The sequence below is a fragment of the Paramormyrops kingsleyae genome, chromosome 1, assembly GCF_048594095.1.
Source record: "Paramormyrops kingsleyae isolate MSU_618 chromosome 1, PKINGS_0.4, whole genome shotgun sequence".
NCBI classification, from domain to species: domain Eukaryota; kingdom Metazoa; phylum Chordata; class Actinopteri; order Osteoglossiformes; family Mormyridae; genus Paramormyrops; species Paramormyrops kingsleyae.
In genome coordinates this window covers 34,956,888-34,977,096 of record NC_132797.1, presented here as the reverse complement: position 1 = coordinate 34,977,096, position 20,209 = coordinate 34,956,888, and the positions used below count along the sequence as shown (strand labels likewise).

The window sequence follows — 20,209 nt, the reverse complement described above, 5'->3', positions numbered from 1 at the left end:
GACACTTAATGGATCACATTTCAAAGCCAGATATGAAAGGTCAACATAGCAAATGGACTTATTATGAAAAACGTGATATTCTTGTTGAAGCGCACATCCATATTGTTATAGTTTGGAAAACCACTTCCAAAATGTATTACAGTTTGTTCAGGTCAAAATCACAATGTCTTTTTCCCTGAAGAAGAGCATGGAATGAATTGTAAAATATATGGTAACACTTTACTTGACGGGGCACAAATAATATAGTATTGTACAATTACCTTTGTATTAATTAACCACAAACTAAGTCTTAGTTACATAGGGACCTCATGTTAATTCATCTTTAATGAATTTTGATGCGTGTTTTATCTCAAACAATTACTATATTTTCTACCACATCTGTTAATTCTGTAAACCTTTATGTAAACTACTGAAGGAACTACTGAAGGAACAAGTAATGAATAACACAAGTGAAGTACTGATCTCATGTTTGTTCATCATTAATGAATTGTGTCGTATCTAATCTCAAGTAATCTCAAATTATGAACAAACATTTGTTCATAATTTGTACTTCAGTAGTAACTGAGTTATTACTAAGTATTTGTGCCCCATCAAATAAAGTGTTACTCATACAACTTTACAATAAGGCTCCCTTTGCCACTAGTAAATGGTAGTAACTAATTAATTAAAAAAAAACTCTGTTATAACCTGTTTAAAATGATCTATTAGTAATTTACTAAGTGTTACAACCTAATTAACAACCAGATTATAAACCATCCATAAACCCTTTATATAGGTAGCCTTATTGTAAAGTGGAATTGTGTTACCAAATATTTTTTTTAAAGTAGTCAAAACAATATCAATAGGGAATACTTTGGGGAATACTGTATTACCACTTTATATTCATTTATTGTCGACTCCTGGGGAAAATTTTACACATAAACCACAGGGTACAGAGCTCAGTTTTCCCTACTGGCAAGGAGTAGTTGAATAATGGCCCTCTAGGGGGAAGAAGAGGGGGGTGGGGTTTACACCCTAGAAATGTGGTGGCGAATGGGGCAGGGAAAAAAGCAAGGCTTTGGGGCAGACCCAAGGTGTGGATGTCAGTCAGCCAGTCAGGGACAGCACGCCTCTCACCGGCCCAAAGGCTGGGCTTCCTACTGTAAGTGTCTATTCACTGCCAGAAGAGAAATCTCTGGCTAATCTGGATAAATCAGTGTAGCTCAGAGTGACTGAAACAGGGTTCTTTTAAGCCCCTTAAATTCTCATAAATTTCTTATGGTAACAAATAAAAAATTAAACCATCAATTAAACTCTACAAGCAGGATGTTTCTCCTTACCTTCAAACAGTGAGATTTCTGTGATATCTGAGACATTTGCTGTTCTCAAAAAGAGAGCGCTGTGCAAAAGGACAGATCTTTTCGAAGCAACTCAACAATTCAACTAACCCCATGGAAGTGACAAGCCTTTCTGTTACTTGGCACATAAAAAAAATTGTGTGTCCTGTATGTCTTTGTAAATGCCCAGCAGTTATGCTGGAGATCTAACAGAGGTTCTTGCTACATGCTGGGATTTGTGATCCTCGGGAAACTTTCTAGTACCTGTTTGCTGACAGGTGACATGAACTGCGCAAGGCAGCTTGCTGAGGACCTGCTGGCCAGTGCCCCCCAGGCCAAAGTGAGCTCCCCATGCCGCTCTTTGCTTGAAGAACATCAGAGCTATCCTCAGATAACTGAAGCTGCTTTAAGCAGGTTAACTTCACTGACACTGAAGCAGGTATCACCCACGTGGAAGTGCTTATCCCCAGGCTGTAAGGAACCACCGGCTGTATGGCCCGTTGGCTGTCTCTCATGTGTGACAGCTGACTGCAGGATGACGGATTATGCAGAGGTGGGGCCAGAACACTGCGCAGAAAAGCCTACCCAGGAAAATCTCACTGCAAATTCACAGCCTCTTATCACTGTTGCTAGTCAGATAAGTTATAAGGGCAGAAAGAAGGAAACACAGAAAAATGGCATCTGGCTTTCAGAAAGCATTTGTGAAACCCTGATTCAGTAAGCAACTCCTCAAGGTTAAAGCCAGGACACTGTGTTTCATTTCACAGAGGCTTTGAGAAGCGCCTGTAATTATTACAAACTCGAAGACGGTTTCTTTCCTACAGTTTACAAGCAAAGCTCAGGTTGTAACTTGTTTTTCTCAGTTAGATCCCATGTAATCTCCCAAAGAACCAAGACAGTGGTTTTCTTTAACTTTGAACTCTGACTTCAAGTGAAATTCAAATTATTCCTCTCAAGATAAAGCACACAATCATATAAGTATAAACATACAAATGAACTGATGAAGATGGACTGTGATTTAAATCTTACCTACTCCATGAAGTATATCAATAACAACAACAAGAGCAATGCTAGTTTCATATTTTTTTTAAATGGTTCTTGTTTGTGTTTGTCTTTGTAAGAAACATTAAAAAGATTTTTAAATCTGATGTCAATGAGGGATGTAGGAAATCACCTTGTCTTTAGATCACACACACACACACATACACACACACAAAACATCAAAATAACAGGTTTTTATCACATTGTCGGGTACATTTAGATCCCACAATGTAATATAAACATAATCCACTCACCCACCCACCCACCCACACACACACACACACACACACACACACACACACACACACACACACACACAGTCTAAAATCAAGGTTATTGTTCTTGATTAGTCTTGGAAATGGTCCAATTTATTTATACTCCAATCTTCTCTTACCATCTTTAAGGTTTGAGGCTTGGATTAGAAGTAAATTGGACCATTTCCAAGACTCTGTAGAGATCAGTTTCTTAGATCCAACCGATATTTCTGATGGAATTTCAGAAGTTTGTAAAACTCACTGCTTTTACGACTACAAAAATGTAACACATCTGAGTAGTGAAAAGATTATGATTATATTTTAGGGGACTTGTATATTCCAGTAGGCACTCCTTTGTGTGATTAGACCAGTGATTTTGTGTCTATGGATAAAACAACACTTGGTCTGCAACATATGACTTGAGATGTTAGCTGAGGTGTGCCATGACAGCACGAATGAACATCCATCAAAATGTGATAGCAACTGCAGTATATACTTTTGACTTTTGATGACAATGTATCAGAAACACAAACACGACTGAAGCACATGGGAAACACAAACTGTTTTTGTTGATGCTTTCATGTGTCTAACCCAGTCTGGCAATCCTGGCGGCAAACAGAGATGCAGGTAATATCTGAAGTTCCTACCTGTGCATGGCCTCCAGGACCCGGCAAAGCTCCTGTGGGGCCCAAAGAGGATCAGCAGGAAGATGAACAGCACGGTGGACATCGGGGCTCCCTGACACGCAGCTCCATTCACTGGAAGTGCGGCTGATCCGCAGCTGATTCACAGTTCCGCATCTCCAGCAGGCTCCTGAATGTCATCCCTTTGCCTTTTGGGGGCCCTCCGCTCCTGGGGTCTGCCTCAGTGGCAGCTCTGAAGCATCACATAGATCCACAGGGGGACTGAGCCGGAATGCTGCGTGTGCCAATGAAAGGGTGTGATGCACAAGGAGATCACAAGCCCTGCTATACCGCTGCTTCACTTTGTCCCGCTGGTATTTCCTGTTTGGTCACTTCTTTTAAATACGCCTGCTGAATCTAACACTAACCAGCTGGTAACTGATCGGTTTACGGGGCTCTGATATTGTAAGATTCTTGCTCATCCTCTCATTTCTAGGTGTAAAATGTTCATGTTAGTTTCCCACAGAACGTTACGTGTCCTAGCGCCAGCTGATCGCTCCTCCTGCCTCTCCAGCTGTGCGAGGCAGAGTAACGTACAGTTATCTGAGGCAGAGCAGGAGCGCCTGACAGACATTTAAATGAGAATAAGTCAGCTGTGGAGGGGAGGGGTTGCTGCTGGGAGAATGAGGGAGGGAAGGAGGGGAGGGGGGTGAGGTGGAATTGAGTAGGAAGCAGGGGAAGTGCACTTCGTAATCAGGTTTTTTATGTCTCATTTTAGGGGAGAGAGGAGGAATTCCCCATCTGCCAGAGATGCTGTCCTAAATGTGAACTGTGTGTGGATGTCAGGAGCTGGCCTGCTCTGGCAATTGAGGCAGCCTATGAGAAGTGAAACACGCTGCCTCTGCCTGCCTCATCTACCCACTGTCCCTGCCTGCTGCCTTTGCCCGCCTCCTCTACCTGTTGCCTCTGCCCACTGCCTCTGCCTGCCTCCTCTACCCACTGCCTCTGCCTGCTGCCTCTACTTGCTGCCTCTGCCCACCTCCTCTACTCGCTGCCTCTGGCCGCTGCCTCTGCCCACCTCCTATCAGACAATACATTTAATACTTATATAATTTCATTTATTTATATTTTATACTGTAGATTTTTAAATTGTTATTAACAATAAGTTTTTCCCAGCCGTTTTATTAATTTCAAATATGCTCTATTAGTTATCCACTTAATTAAAATGCTAAATGTACTTTTTTGTTTTAAAGTGCTGCAATTAGATGATAAAAACTGGCAAAAAGCCGAAAGTGTACTTGAAAACTATACTGAAGCATACTGTACATACAAACAGTACTTAACCCAACTAATACTCTCTTCATTGAGTATTATAGTTTCATGTCATGTGATCTTTAAAATGGTTTGCCCTCTCAACCCCTGTGAATTATACAATGTGCATTATACAACATAGTATATGTCTAACATGCAGGTATGATAGCTGAAACCCAGCCAAGGGAAACACGACACAAAGCCCTGGTGTAGACCGTGTCGTCCTCTTTACCTGGGTGTGTTTAAAACCTCCCGACTTCAAAGCCCTGTTGGCACATAGCTATAAGTGTTTAACAGACAACAACGTAATTATGTGTGAAACCCAGATGAGTACAGTCTCCTGGCCATCAAGGCACAAACGGAGATGCGTGGCCGGCAAACTCACAGGCTTCTCCAAAACCTGGAAATGTGCCACAGAGTTCTTAATTCTTAAAAGCACTACACAGTGGTTTATTAAGTCAACTATCAGGCTGAAAATGTGTTTTCAGAGACGTGTCCAAATGTCCTGCATGTGAGGGGCTGCCAGAAGAAGAGTGTTGGAGGTGGACTGTCAATATCTGGCCATGATATTTTACTAATCATCCCTACAGACAATGTATTGGATTTAAGAAGGACTTAAATCAGGGGCATCATGAGTGGATATTCTCCCTTCCTGCCCCTCAACCCCACAGAACCCACCACACGATCCCTTGAATGGGGGGTTTATGTGCACCTGCCCTTTTTCCTTTAAAACGATGGCTCCTTCCGCTGTTGTCTGAGCACATGTAAGACCCGAGTGCCTTTGTGCAGGCAGACAAGCCTGGCATGGGGGACGTTTACACAGAACGACATGAAAGAACGTTTCAGCCGGGTGTGGCTCTGTATCAAAGTGACGCGGACTGTAGATCCACTTGGTGCAGAAGTTCTGCTATTCTTCTCTGTGACTGATCTTCACACTGCAGCCTGTACAATGCACGGCCGGCTGGGATTCACAATGACTGTGCGTCAATGATTTTAGAGTCCTTGTCTAGCAGCATATTGAGTGACATTTCATTCCTAGACACCACGCAAAGTAAATTTAATGAAAATGGGTAAGAGTGTGAAATACTGTCTGGGACGTTCTCTCTTCCACAGTAAAGGGTGTGCCTACAGACTATTGTCTTCCAAAAGCAAAATTCATTATGAGAGTGCAGATGAAACATAAGTAGCCACCAAGGGCGTGAGAGAAAGGTACCAGAAAAACCCCTTTGCTGGCAAGTTACCAGAGTAAAATATGATCGATGACAGTGGTGACTTTTGCCAGCTTTGCTCTACCATATTTTTATTTTCTATTTTATTTTATTTTCCATCAAGCAATAAGTAAATGTTCTTCCCAGCTATGCAACATATGTCAGTATGTCTGAGTACAAATGTGTCTGAAAGATCTTCCAACTACTGATCCAACAACAGATGCTTTTCAATACATCCAAGGGCAGTAGATGTCATACAATAGCCTTTAAAAGTCCTATTTTTCCTGCATTACTACATTCGGAAGCATGGCCCTTTGGTAACAATGAGATTACAATGGCCATTTAAAAAGAGTCTTTCAGTGTTTAATCCTAGCTGGAGGAGATGGAGCTGTGAATCTGCCTCAGTCCCCCTGACAAATGTCTCACTGGTGTCTTCATGGTCCATGGAGAGTCTGCATGAGTCCCTCTTACCCCAGCATGGAGTGAAGGGATATAAGGGTCACCTAGTCCACAGCCTGACTCTGCACCATTCTGAGTGGTGAGGGACTCGCCAATCTAAAATTAACTCTCAGTCCTTTCAAATGAACACCCACAAGGACTCAGTGAAATTGTGACATTAATAGACATCAAATCGAAAGTATAATTTTGAAAGACAGTTAATTTTATGTATTCTCATGTAGTGGTGGATGTAAATGTTTTCAGCCTTAAAATCTGAAACCAAACACTGAATCTGAAATTTTATAGCAAGGCACAGTTTTAACCACTTCACTGCATAGTTGGCAGCCTAGTCTTCTACACAAATGAATGATTATTTCATGGATAACTGAAAACAATACATTTGTAACTATATGTGTGTTGATATAAATTCATGTCTTCTGTCATACATTCAGCCATCCAACCATCTTCCACAAGGACTTATCCAGTACTGGGTCATGCTAAACATGGAGCATTTGAAAAGAGGCATAAGAGACAAAGCAGGGGACACCATGGACACGTAATAACGCAATATGGGCATTTTAGAGACACCAATGAGACACAGACACAAACAAACCTGCTCGTGGGACTTTCAGATTTCCATAGAAAATTAGTAGGATCCATTTGAGCTTATGTGAATAATGTTATGTCTGGCAGAAAAAGGCAAGAGTCTGATACAATAGGCCTGTAAGTAACTTCTTTCATCTTAAACCCAAATAAGCAATGATTCTTTAGTACCTGCAGATACTCTCATGGGTGTAATCTGTTCCTGCTGCTGCTCACACACAATATTATGTCTTTGGTGACATTTGCAAGAATTAAGCTCTCAAGCTCAATACCTAATCTTCAACTGGATGCAGGCAATGAAAAAAAATCATTTGAAAAGAGTCATTAGAAAAGAGTGTCTAACACAGTTGTGGGCTGTGACACCAAGGACAGTCTTAGCAGAGCAGTGGTCATGGAAACGCAGGTAAGCAGACCCTGCATATAGGCCAGGGAGAAGGAGAGAGTCTTTGACCAAGCAGCCAACACAGAAGAAGTTAACAGGGCACTGTCTCCCATCCGGTCCTTGGGGACCCGCAGACAGTCTTTGTTTTTGGTCTCTTCCAACTCCCTACCAGGAGAGAGCAAAAATGAGGACTGTATGGCAGAAAGCTGGGAGGAAGCAAAAATGTGGACTGTATGGCAGGGAGCTGGGAGGGAGCAGAAATGTCGACTGTCTGTGGGTTCCCAATGACCGGATTGGGAAACATTGTCGTGGGGGATCAGGACATGCCCATGCTCTTACATGTTGTGACCACCTTTCCTAGTCAGACTTGTGGGCAAACTTCCATAAAGTGACAGTTGTATTTATGCAATAATAATGTAATGTCTTCAAATATTTCACAAGTTAAAACATAGGTGTTCTAATCTGAAAGATCTACAACCCCGTTTCCAAAAAGTTGGGATGTAAATAAAGATATAATGCGATGATTTACAACTCATATAAACCCATATTTTAATTGAAAATAGAACAAGGACAGCACATCAAACGCTGAAACTGAGATATTTCATTGTTTAATGACAAATATATGCTCAGCTTGAATTTGATACCAGCAACATGTTTCAAAAAAGTTGGGACAGGGGCAACAAATGACTGGAAAGCAAAACACCTGGTTGAATATCTCACAACTAATTAGGTTAATTGGCAACAGAACAGTAAGATGATTGGGTATAATAAGTCTCTTTGCAGTGAAAATGCAAACAGTGCAACAAATTAAGAATAATGTTCCTCAACATAATATTACAAAGAATTTGGGAATTTCATCATGTTCAGTACATAATATCATTACAAGAATCAGAGAATCTGGAGAAATCTCTGTGCGCAAGGGGCAAGGCCAAAAACTAGTATTGGATAGCTGTGATCTTTGGGTCCTCAGGTGACACCGGGTCTTCTGGGCTAAAGAGGAGAGGGACCATCCAGCTTGTTATCAGTGGACAGTTCAAAAGCTTGTATCCATGGTGGTATGGGGGTGCATTAGTGCCCATGGCTTGGGTACCTTCCACATCTGGAAAGGCATCATTAATGATGAATGATATATACAGGTTTTTGAGCAACATATGCTGCCATCCAGACAACATCTTTTCAGATAAGTAAATGCCAAACCGCATACAGTGCGTATTACAACAGCATGGCTCCGTAGCAGAAGTCCAGATCTGTCACCCACTGAAAACATTTCGCGCATCATGAAATGAAAAATATGACAAAGGAGACCCTGAACTGCTGAGCAGTTGAAATCCTCCAGGCAGGAATTACACAACATTTCACTTTCAAAACTACAGCAACTGATCTCCTCAGTTCCCAAACCTTTACAGAGTGTTATTAGAAGAAGAGGTGATGCAACACAGTGGTAAACATGCTCCTGTCCCAACTTTGTTGAAATGTGTTGCTGGCATCAAATTCAAATTAAGCACATATTTGTCATAAAACAATACAATTTCTCAGTTTCAACATCTGACATTTGGTCTTTGTTCTATTTTCAATTATATGAGTTAAAATGATTTGCAAATCATTGAATTCTGTTTTTAATTACATTTTACACAGTGTCCCAATGTTTTTCCAAACGGGATTTCCTCTACCTACGGACACAAGGGAGGGAACAACCCAGGCACCAACCCCATTACAGTGCACACTCACACACCATTCACACCTACGTGTAATCTGGCAACATCAATGAACCTTACCAAGGTTCTTGGACTGTGGGGGGAAACCAAAGGCATGGGGAGAACATACAAACTCCATAGACGGAGCCATGCCAGAGACACAAACCCTGGCCTCAGAGGTGTGAGGCAACACTGCCAGTCACTGCACCACTGTGTCACTGCACCACTGTGCCGCACTGTAACATCTAAAATCTGTAAATTCTACAAAAGAAATAGGGTGATGAGAGAACTCCCTTCCAAGCTCACTTCGGAATCTCAACAAAAACAAATCTCAACATTCTCAAAAAATACAGAAATCAGCTTGGAGAGCCACAAAACACATGCTGATGTGTGATCCTGCATTTGAAGACCAGCGATGGAGAGATCCAAGACGATGAAGAAACTTCAAACCAGTGATACAACTTTTGTTATACCATTACAGATTTAGTAGCTGAAAGCTACTAAAAATAATCAAAGATAATCAAAGTATGAAATTAGCTAAGCTAGGTTAAGGATTACCATTTAAATACTTTGCCTACTGCAGAATTGTGTAAAATTATTTTAACCTATGGAGAGTAATTGCATTTCCTAATGCTGCCCAATGGGCTGAGATTATCATGTTTGCATATTTGAAGCATTTCACACGTGTCCAAAAAGGAGTAGAAATTAGGTTAAAAAAAAAAAACCAACATATAGTTACAAAAGCCCTTTTAAGCATAATTCTTCAAATAGGGAAGAGAGTCACCAGATCTGAATCTTATGGTGCAGGGCAGCTTGTTTAGATGTATAATGAAGAGATTCATATGAAAAAAAAATTCACACACCTTCCAAGTAAAGATTTGTTTTCATGATTGTGGCAACTGAATCACAACACTGAGACTGGACCGAGTCTGGCCATCTGCACAGAAGAGAGAAGGATCTCATCAGAGGTGCTGTCCCTCCCGGCCTTTCCCCCAAAACGGGAGGTGCTCACGCAGACTATCTTTGAAAGCTACAGACTCCCAAGCATGGTCTCCCTTTGGTGTATAGGGCCATTGCTGGAGGTGACGAGCTCTTTGATTTCTGCTTTTGTTTCATTATCAGCACAAGGAAGAATTCCTACATGTTTGGACAGGAAAATAGAGTCTTGCTGTGCCGGCTGCAGTGAGCACGAGCGAACCCAAACTTCTGTATCATTGTTACACAACATCTCGCTCTTAATGACAGTCACTGTCAGAAGCCACTCTGCCACATGAGGACGGCCCCCAGTCCCCACCCCATCGAGGCTATGATGCTCCATGACATTCTCCATTCCAGCCCAGTGAACCAGCACAACTGGTCCACCATGCACTGCCCAGTCTCTTAATAATATAAACACTCTGTATTTATGTTGGCATCACTGTACAGGCATCCCCAGGGGTAAAGCTAAGAATATGATCCACAGAACTAAGCTATTAACTTAGATATGAATCAGTTATCTGGCTCCTGAAAAGAACTGGAACAACTTCATTAATAAAGTTAAGTCTGTGGACCTCATTGGTTTCAAAATGTATATATTAATAAGACTTTTTTCAAGAGAGAAATGTTGACAGTTGAAGAGCAAATTTTCAGAACTCAATCCATGAGAGATGTTTTTGAGAAAATTTCTGTGGACTTGAAATTTAACAAAAGTACTTCATTGCATTACATTAGGACTGAGTGAATTTTGGTTGTCAGTATTGTAACATATGATGGACTGAGTGAGTTTTGGTTGTCATTATTGTAACATATGATGGACTGAGTGAGTTTTGGTTGCCAGTACTGTAACATATGATGGACTGAGTGAGTTTTGGTTGCCAGTACTGTAACATATGATGGACTGAGTGAGTTTTGGTTGCCAGTACTGTAACATATGATGGACTGAGTGAGTTTTAGAAATTTGCTCAATTGTGCTCCTTACCTTTACTGTAGCCTTAATTATTCTCAGAAAAGCAGAGTTTTTTGAAAACCTATTGAACAATGTTTTTGTTCTAATTTATTTTCTATTTATTTATGGCATTTTCTGGGGCAATTTATTTAAAGTATATATTCCATCCTGGCTTATTTACTGCCCCAATAGTTCCTGTTAGAGTACAAGTGAGTCATGTAGGAACACAGTTTCATTTTTATATTTCCCATACAGCCCTTTTGAAGACCTCCTTGTCCGGTTAGAGTTACGGTGACCCAGCAGCTTACCCATGATACACAGGGAGCCAGGCACGCACATATACTAAAAGGGCAATTTATTGTCACCAGTTAAACTGAAACTACCTGTCTGTAGACAATGGGGGGCAGACACAATGTCAACAAGAATAAAGAAAGCTAACCCTTCTGACAAATTAATGACAGAATGGAGGACTTATACCAAATGCTGTTACATGATGCACATCTCTGTGTGTTTTGATGTGTACGTATGCATGTCTGAGAGGGTAGCGTTCGGTGGGCAGGTTGTTGCTGTGTGTCTGTAGTTTCCTTTTTTCACGATCGCAATCTCAGGGCCCAGATTCATTCAGAACACAAAGACAGTGACCGCAGCTGCGTTCCCCAGTGGCTGAGCGACAGGCTTGCGGTCTGGGCACAGATGGGTGAGTGTGATACTCAGCGGGTCAGGGAGGGGCAGAGGACAGCAGAGCAAAGAAGCAGCTTTCAGCTTCTGCCAAGGAAATCAGCACCGAAATCAGGACTCAGATCTCAGGTGCCCTCAAGTAGCCCGACTTTCCGAACATTGCAATTCGATATCTCTTTTCTACAAAATTCTGGTCTAAAAATACAACAAAAATGAAGCAGTTACATAAGGACAGATATTTAAATACCAGCGGAAAACTTTGGTTTATGGGCAGATTAAGTGAAAGATACGGGTGACAGCGGGAGCTGATGGAAGACACAGCAGACTTTGGGGCATCTTCCTTTTCGCTGAAGCACAAAGATCCCCACAAACAGCATTTATTTTTTGCTCCAAACATCAACATCTAGTCTCATCTCACTACTTCTTTTTTACTATCATCACTTTGCTGTTAGCCTGATCTAACCCCATCTTCTGAGCCTGGGAGCAGTCACAGTGGTCAGCCTCCATCCCTGTAGTCAGCCTCTGTCTCAGTGGGCAGCTTCAACCCCAGTAGTCAGTCTCAGTCCCAGTGGTCAGCTTCAGTCACAGTGGTCAGCCTCTATCCCTGTAGTCAGCCTCTGTCTCAAAGGTCAGCTTCAACACCAGTGGTCAGCCTCTGTCTCAGTGGGCAGCTTCAGTCACAGTGGTTAGCTTCAGTCACAGTGGTCAGCCTCCATCCCTGTAGTCAGCCTCTGTCTCAGTGGGCAGCTTCAACCCCAGTAGTCAGTCTCAGTCCCAGTGGTCAGCTTCAGTCACAGTGGTCAGCCTCCATCCCTGTAGTCAGCCTCTGTCTCAGTGGGCAGCTTCAACCCCAGTAGTCAGTCTCAGTCCCAGTGGTCAGCTTCAGTCACACTGGTCAGCCTCTATCCCTGTAGTCAGCCTCTGTCTCAGTGGGCAGCTTCAACCCCAGTAGTCAGTCTCAGTCCCAGTGGTCAGCTTCAGTCACAATGGTCAGCCTCTATCCCTGTAGTCAGCCTCTGTCTCAGTGGGCAGCTTCAACCCCAGTAGTCAGTCTCAGTCCCAGTGGTCAGCTTCAGTCACAATGGTCAGCCTCTATCCCTGTAGTCAGCCTCTGTCTCAGTGGGCAGCTTCAACCCCAGTAGTCAGTCTCAGTCCCAGTGGTCAGCTTCAGTCACAGTGGTCAGCCTCCATCCCTGTAGTCAGCCTCTGTCTCAGTGGGCAGCTTCAACCCCAGTAGTCAGTCTCAGTCCCAGTGGTCAGCTTCAGTCACAATGGTCAGCCTCTATCCCTGTAGTCAGCCTCTGTCTCAGTGGGCAGCTTCAACCCCAGTAGTCAGTCTCAGTCCCAGTGGTCAGCTTCAGTCACAATGGTCAGCCTCTATCCCTGTAGTCAGCCTCTGTCTCAGTGGGCAGCTTCAACCCCAGTAGTCAGTCTCAGTCCCAGTGGTCAGCTTCAGTCACAATGGTCAGCCTCCATCCCTGTAGTCAGCCTCTGTCTCAAAGGTCAGCTTCAACACCAGTGGTCAGTCTCAGTCCTAGTGGTTAGCTTCAGTCACAGTGGTCAGCCTCCATCCCTGTATTCAGCCTCTGTCTCAAAGGTCAGCTTCAACACCAGTGGTCAGCCTCTGTCTCAGTGGGCAGCTTCAGTCACAGTGGTCAGCCTCCATCCCTGTAATCAGCCTCTGTCTCAGTGGGCAGCTTCAACCCCAGTAGTCAGTCTCAGTCCCAGTGGTTAGCTTCAGTCACAGTGGTCACCCTCCATCCCCGTAGTCAGCCTCTGTCTCAGTGGGCAGCTTCAACCCCAGTAGTCAGTCTTAGTTCCAGTGGTCAGCTTTAGTCCCAGTGATCAGCCTCGTCCCTGAAATGGTCATACACGTATACACAGACATTTTCAGACAGACATGCATGCACAGACACAGACACGCACACACGGCAGGGTCAGCCATCTTCCTGCCAGCTTGTGCCATTTTCATTGTCACGTACTCGCCAGGGGTTGCGTGCTCTAATGACATCGCTGGAGTGGAGTCATAGCTGGGCGTTAGCACCAGCGCCTAGTAATCATGCTCTCGGCAGCAGCCATTCCCAGTCATTAGTGCAGGTCGAGCCCCCTGGCCCCGCTCAGCCGTGCTGCCTCCCCCTGTCATTATCGCAGCTGTTGGCCTCTTGCACCTCAGTCTGCCTCTATGCCTCCCTGCCTAAGACACTATGATGTCATACATGTCATCCGCTCTCCACAGCTCGCCCAATGGAAATGGGCCAGGCTTGTTTTGTCATGTCTTCAGTGTGCTATCAGTTGCTAATAAGACACAGTGTGCAACAGTCTCTTTCAGACACTAATGACAGGAATGACGGTCTTCATCGTCATATGTGTCGTGTCAAAACTGTTGCCTCTATCTCTGATTTAACATGACATAAAGTACTATAGCTGTGTTATTAAACACGGAGACTTAAAGTAAGGAAACCTAACAGCAAAGCAGCACTTTAGGTGGAATGAAGTACTACATCTAAAGCTCATAACTTAAAGTAATAAATCAGAGCTGCTGCCAAGGTCACAATAGCCTTTTGCTCTGAGGTGAGGCTCTTTGAAGGATATGCCAACAGGCATTTTTATACTCTGAGACCTTATAGACTTAAGTAATATGGTTAGACATCGTGTACAGGGGTGCTGGATGGAAAACATTTTTACACTCTTTCTTTGAGTCCCCAGAAGGGATAAAGAGTTTTTGGATGGAGTTACCCTCCCCCTCTGGGATATAGTAAACAGCGATCATTATCAAGGTGGGGGCGGGGTCAAGGCAGGATGCTGTGGACTCTAATGTGACAACAAAAAGGTTCTGGCATGAGAATAGGTTTGATATGATTGTTTACTTGTGTCAGTTGTGCAGGTATATTCCCTAACATAAACCATATAATACAATATTCTTGTACAATAACATTGTACTCACGTCATATCAACAAGCAATTTAAACTCTTCTAAAGGTAACAATGAAGCAGATCTCATCTCAAGAATTCAGAGTGGGCAGCTTCCCCCACCCCTTTACACTTTTACAATGTAATCGACTATTCCTTATAGCTTGACATTTTAATTGATCGTTCAGGAAAGGATCCTAAATATCTCTAATCCCATTTTCACAAAAGTCAGGCAGGTTCTGTGCTTTTGAACACTGCAAGGAACAAAAAGAGGCAATGAAAACAAGACAAAACAGGAATGTGGCAGCGCTGGACCTCCACTTCCCACGTTAATAGGCTCTTCACTTAGTGCGCTGCTACTTTGCAAAAGTATGTAAACTACTGTTGTCTGCAAGTCATCCCGGCTAATGCTGCGCTAAAACATTAGCAAATTAGGCCAAAATGGGTGCCAATGACAAGTCTGAACAGTGAGGCTGCTACAGAAGATCCTCCCAAGAAACTGAAGTGCGGAACAACCGAGAAAAAGAAACACAATGTTTGTAGTGGCACTACCAGACAGCGTCCTCCATTAGCACCATCGAAGGAGACAGGCTTACCGTTGTCCAGATGGCCCTAAGATGGACAGGAAGTGACCAAGCAAGAGAGAGGCTGTGGCTAGAGGCAGTGTGAGGCAGAAGGTAACAGCTTCAGAAGCTGCAAGATTTGTGTAAAATTTGTGGAGTGTTCATGTGTCACATCTTAGCAGCATTAACATGCTGTCACTGAGGAGGAAGGAAATACCAGCTCAAAGAGAATTTAATCTTGCAAGAAGATTCACTGCAAAATGATTCACCATTGTATTAATCAAAATGGTAACACTTTACTTGATGGGGCAGAAGTACTTAGCAATAACTCAGTTACTACTGAAGTGCAAATTGTGAACAAGTCATAAACAAATATAGCTGCTACTTGAGATAAAAGATGCATCGTGGTTCATTAATGACAAACATGAGATCAGTATTTCAATTGTTATTCATTACTTGTTCCTTCAGTAGTTCCTTCAGTAGTTCACAAAGGTTTATGGATTTAACAGCTATAGTAACAAATATAGTAATTGCTTGAGATAAAACATGCATCATGATTTATTAATGATGAATTAACATGAGATAAGTATGTAACTAAGAGTTAGTTTGTGATTAATTAATACATAACTAATATATATGTGTCTTGTCAAGTAAAGTGTTACCATCAAAATGAGTATTCTGTCTTGTACTTCCAATCCACTTTAAAAAGAAGTCCCAATTTATAGCTAAAAGGAAGTCTTAAATTAATATAGGTTCTAAAATAATACTACCGGGGCAGAGAATGCATGGGGTGGCTGGTGGGTGGACAGAAGCACAGGAGGAGGTCATTTCCTGCATTACAACTTCCTGTGTGAGTGTCCATATCTATCTGCCGAGTACCAGAGGCAGATGAGACGACTCAGCTGAAAGAGCCAATGCAAGGTGAGCAGATCCGGGTCAATATGTGCTGATATGATCATTCCCAATCACAGAGGCAGTCTGCAATGCTTTCCATACTCTGAGCTGGCTTTAGACATTTAATTGTCTGCAGTGGAATGCAAAATGGAAATGTCAGTTGGCTTCAGCTGGGCAGTCTGAAGCACCAAGTTGTGGTTAATGACAGTCTAAATGATCTCCATCAACTTACACACACTTCAGGGAAGTGAGTTATGTTACTCCAAGTAAGATATTCTCCTCTCAGCATCTGATTACTGGGGGATCAGTTTCTCCTTAACTTTACATAGTAACGAGTGACGAGTTTTAAACACATGGCAGTTGGGATTACCATGACCTGTAAATTACCATTTTTACCCTGTTTAAATGAATAAATAAAGCAACCAAGAGAAGCAGGCCGGAACATTCGCTACTGGATAGAGTATAAACCAAAGGCTTTGAAGCCTCATTTCTTCTATGGTCATCTGGTGTAGTCCTCTGTGTGTGGGCATAGACCACCTCCAGTGGAGTCTGCAAATGATGAGAGCCTGACCCAGTTACAGGGGCGCACCGAGACGGAAGACATCAATAAAATCCAACCAGGGCAGCAAGTCTATGCAATCAAAGCAGATCCACCGCAGGTATGCAGCAGATGATATCAGCCGACACCACCCTCCCACTCCGTCCAGTCTGGGAAAGAGAGATCTGGCCTTCAGATCTGATAGCATCTATGTAAGGCCAAAGCAGGTTGATAACACCCCAAACAGGAAACGCTTTATCTTGGCCCATTTCCTTAAGTGCATAGCTCTTCCCATCCAAGTGCTCCAACATGCTGTAAGAGAAAAATGTAACAGTTGCAAACAACCATGGGCCCGTCAAGGCTCTGGGTGTGGGAGACACAGTTTGTTAGACTTTAAAGCCATTCGTCTTAGAAACATGGTGTTTCTCAAAACCCTCATGTTGACTGTAGTAACCTACACTTACGCTATGTAGGCAATAGCCACAAGCCATTAGCTACTGATATGAAGCCCTGGTCATTTCATTAGTATGGTGAAAAGATCAACCTCTACTAAGTTATTCTACATATTAGAGAAATGAGCCACATTTAACATGCGAAACCTCTGAAATAGTCCTGGTGGATGTCATGGCAATTCATCATGCTCCCTTCTGTTACACAGAACGAACGTTCTCAAAACAGCGTTCAAGAGGGCAAAACAACAACCAACACAGAGGGTCACATCAAAATGATACAAACATGGGGGCTGTATGAATCCCTGTGCTCCATTAGAATACCCTCTTTAGCATCTACATAGCTCTTAAGAGGAATTCAGACAACATTACTTCATGCTTAATAATAGCAACAAAGACTAATTCCTGCTACTTAGGTCCAATTCAGATAGTTCTCATTAGACTGTTACCAGCCTACTACAGGCTTGGCATTTTTTCTTCTTATGTGTGTAACTGTTGAGTACAGGACTAAACATGGGAAGAGCTGATGGAGTGAAACACAATTACCAGCTGCTTACCTTCAACTGCCACCTGCACATATCAAATGGCACCATCATTAGGATAAAGTACAGCTGGGTGAATGCACTCGTTACCTCTGTAATTACCGGCATCTTTACAGTGTGTCGGTATCCTACCGAGGCCATGATGTGGGCTCTCTGCATTCATTCGCCTGCTTTCATGAAAGCGATCTCTTATCCTCCCCAGCTTCACTGACAAATACGGCAGGCTGAAGTAATCACGCAGCAGCATGGCAGAGACAGCCTGCATTCTACAAGCAAAGGAGGCAAGCCTAGGAATGGGGGCCTGGCCTTTTAAAAACAAGTTAATAACACAGCTATAGTACTTTATGTCATGTTAAATCAGAAAGAGTTTTTGGATGGAGTTACCCTCCCCCTCTGGGATATAGTAAACAGCGATCATTATCAAGGTGGGGGCGGGGTCAAGGCAGGATAACAAGTTGAACACCTACCTAAGGCCCTGCTATTTTAGTTTGCAGCAAGTTTATCTGGAGTAACCATGATGTCTACATTGAGGAGATGAATTATTCTTTATTTTCCTGCATAAATAAATATCCTAGGAGCACATACTCACATGATGCAAGTCATTGTACTGGCCATTTTTAAAGCAGGTGTAAAATCTAACATAAATCTCCAAACGATTCTCACCCCTTTGACCTGCTGAAGTGTTAGTCTCAGCAAGTTTGACCACAAGTTAGGGCTGCACGGTTAATTGTAATACCGCGGTCTCCTACCCCTATATGATTCATACCCCTATATGATCTCATTTTTACATGACGGCAACTCTGCCATGTTTGCATTAGCGGGGAGATCCATTGCATCAAACCAAGCACTCCATTTTTCTCCATAAGCTTTATCAACAGATGACAGGACTGCGTTATATCAGGGGTACAGGGGTTATAATGAAGAGCAGAAGAGGTTTAACTTTATGTTTTTCTTGCATTTGGAAACAAGTTATTCATTACAATCTAGGAGTGCACCCTTTCTGTACTGCAAAGCTGATGTTAAATTTCAGTAACGATCATATTGTTAGTGGTGAACTGAAGTAGAACATTTTATCCAATATTTGGTATATTTTTGTCTAATGTAAATATTGGCCAAGACTGACACATCGGACCGATGCTGATATCTTGGTTTTTAATGAATATTTGCTGATAGCAATATGTTAATTGATATATTGTGCATCTCTATATATTGTTTGTTCCATTCTCCTTCTGTAGGAAATGGGTTTTTGCCAGCAGCTTCTTGCACACTTTCATAGTCAGCATGACTTCTGCACTAACAATTAAAATAAACAGTTTAGACTGGCTTAGACAGAAGAATCTCTGTTAAATGTCCAGAACAACGTACATTCATTTTCTGTAAACGGTTATCCTATTCAGGGTTGTGGGGGGGTCTGGGGCCTAAGGGCACAAGGCAGGGAACAACCCAGGATGGGGCACCAACCCATCACAGGGCACACTCACACATGTATACCTATGGGTAATTTGGAAACTCCCATCAACTTTAGCATGTTTTTTGACTGTAAGGGGAAAGCAGAGTAGCCAACAGCAACCCCACAATGACACAGGGAGAACATGCAAACTTCAAACACATAGAGCCCCGGCAGAGATTGAAGCCCTGGGCCCATAAGTGTGAGGCAACAGCACTAACCACAGTGCTACTGTACCACACCACCCTCTGAAGACAACATTTAATGCCAAATTAAAAAATCATGATTCATATTTTACCCAGAATCAGGCAGCCCTGCAGAAAGCCCTAATTTGCAACACAAGCAACATGAAGCCAAAATCGGACTTCTCCAAAAACTAAGAAAATAAAACAAGAAAAATTCATGTTTTCATGTCCAAATAAAAAAAGTGCAGGTGACAATTCTGAAGATAATTTGTCTGCACAGGAGTTTTTGCTTTCCCTCTGCCTCACACCAACAGGTCATGTTATGGGCACATCTGAATATACATTCCCCGTATAAGAAGGAGGTGCATTAAGATCAGAGCATCACTGGCTATCTCAGTTTAGCTGGCTAATGGGTGTTCAGTAAGCACAGTGCAGCATTGGTAGGGGACCATGTTGGCCACGGTTGGCTCAGAAAGGCTCCAGGCGAGTTAAAGCTCCATTCTCATACTGGAAACATGCTTTAGAGACGCTCAAGGACCGTGCACAGAAGGCATGCCGAAAGGATGCGTGTGTAAAGCTCACGGTTTTGTAAGGGTCCTTCAAGTTAAAGTAAAACCAATTTCTTTGAAACTAGATTCTACAAAAGAAGTGAAAAGGTAATGAAAAAATTGCAGTAGCAAGCACAAAAAAAACTGTATGACTCAATCACCAAATTTCAGTTAAATACTATTCCATGATGTACAAGGATGGCGATAACACTTTGTCCATTGACAAAGTTTTGATAAATTCATGTCAGTTATTATAATTCAGTTTAATGTTTATTCATAATATGGCAATAATCACCCAGTTCATTTGAAGACTCTAACAAACACATGCTCACAAACACTATGTAGAGGTGCATGCGCGCCTACTATCCTACACAGTGCTAATGGTGTTTCTAGCATAATTATTACTTCCTTCTTACACAATGCCATCTTCCCGTTCCTCCATCACAACATCAACATCCCTCTTGAAATACAGGGCTAGGCGATATAACAATATTACTGGTAATTAATCAATGATAACAGACAAGCAACCCTGCGTCGATATCTGACAGTGGCTAACCGGCGATTATTGCTTGTGTCCGGAAAGTAGGCTTTGGCTACACTCAAAGCAAGACAAGAGAAGGATTTATTTGGCTTCCAGTTCAAGGCTTCCAGCCAATGTTTCT

The 20,209-nt window shown here is 42.6% G+C and overlaps 1 protein-coding gene across 2 annotated transcripts in view; it reads right to left on the bottom strand.

The window, feature by feature from the left end:
* LOC111840719 (thrombospondin-type laminin G domain and EAR repeat-containing protein) overlaps nucleotides 1-20,209 on the bottom strand; it is a 31,275-nt gene that overhangs the window by 10,816 nt on the left and 250 nt on the right. The window contains exon 2 of one of the 2 annotated variants that reach the window (XM_023805853.1): nucleotides 3,259-3,529. In XM_023805853.1, the coding sequence (XP_023661621.1) occupies nucleotides 3,259-3,340 (82 nt within the window). In that variant the 5' untranslated portion in view covers nucleotides 3,341-3,529. Of the gene's footprint in view, nucleotides 1-3,258; nucleotides 3,840-20,209 lie in introns of those variants that run through there. The other variant, XM_023805852.1, reaches the window with a different exon arrangement.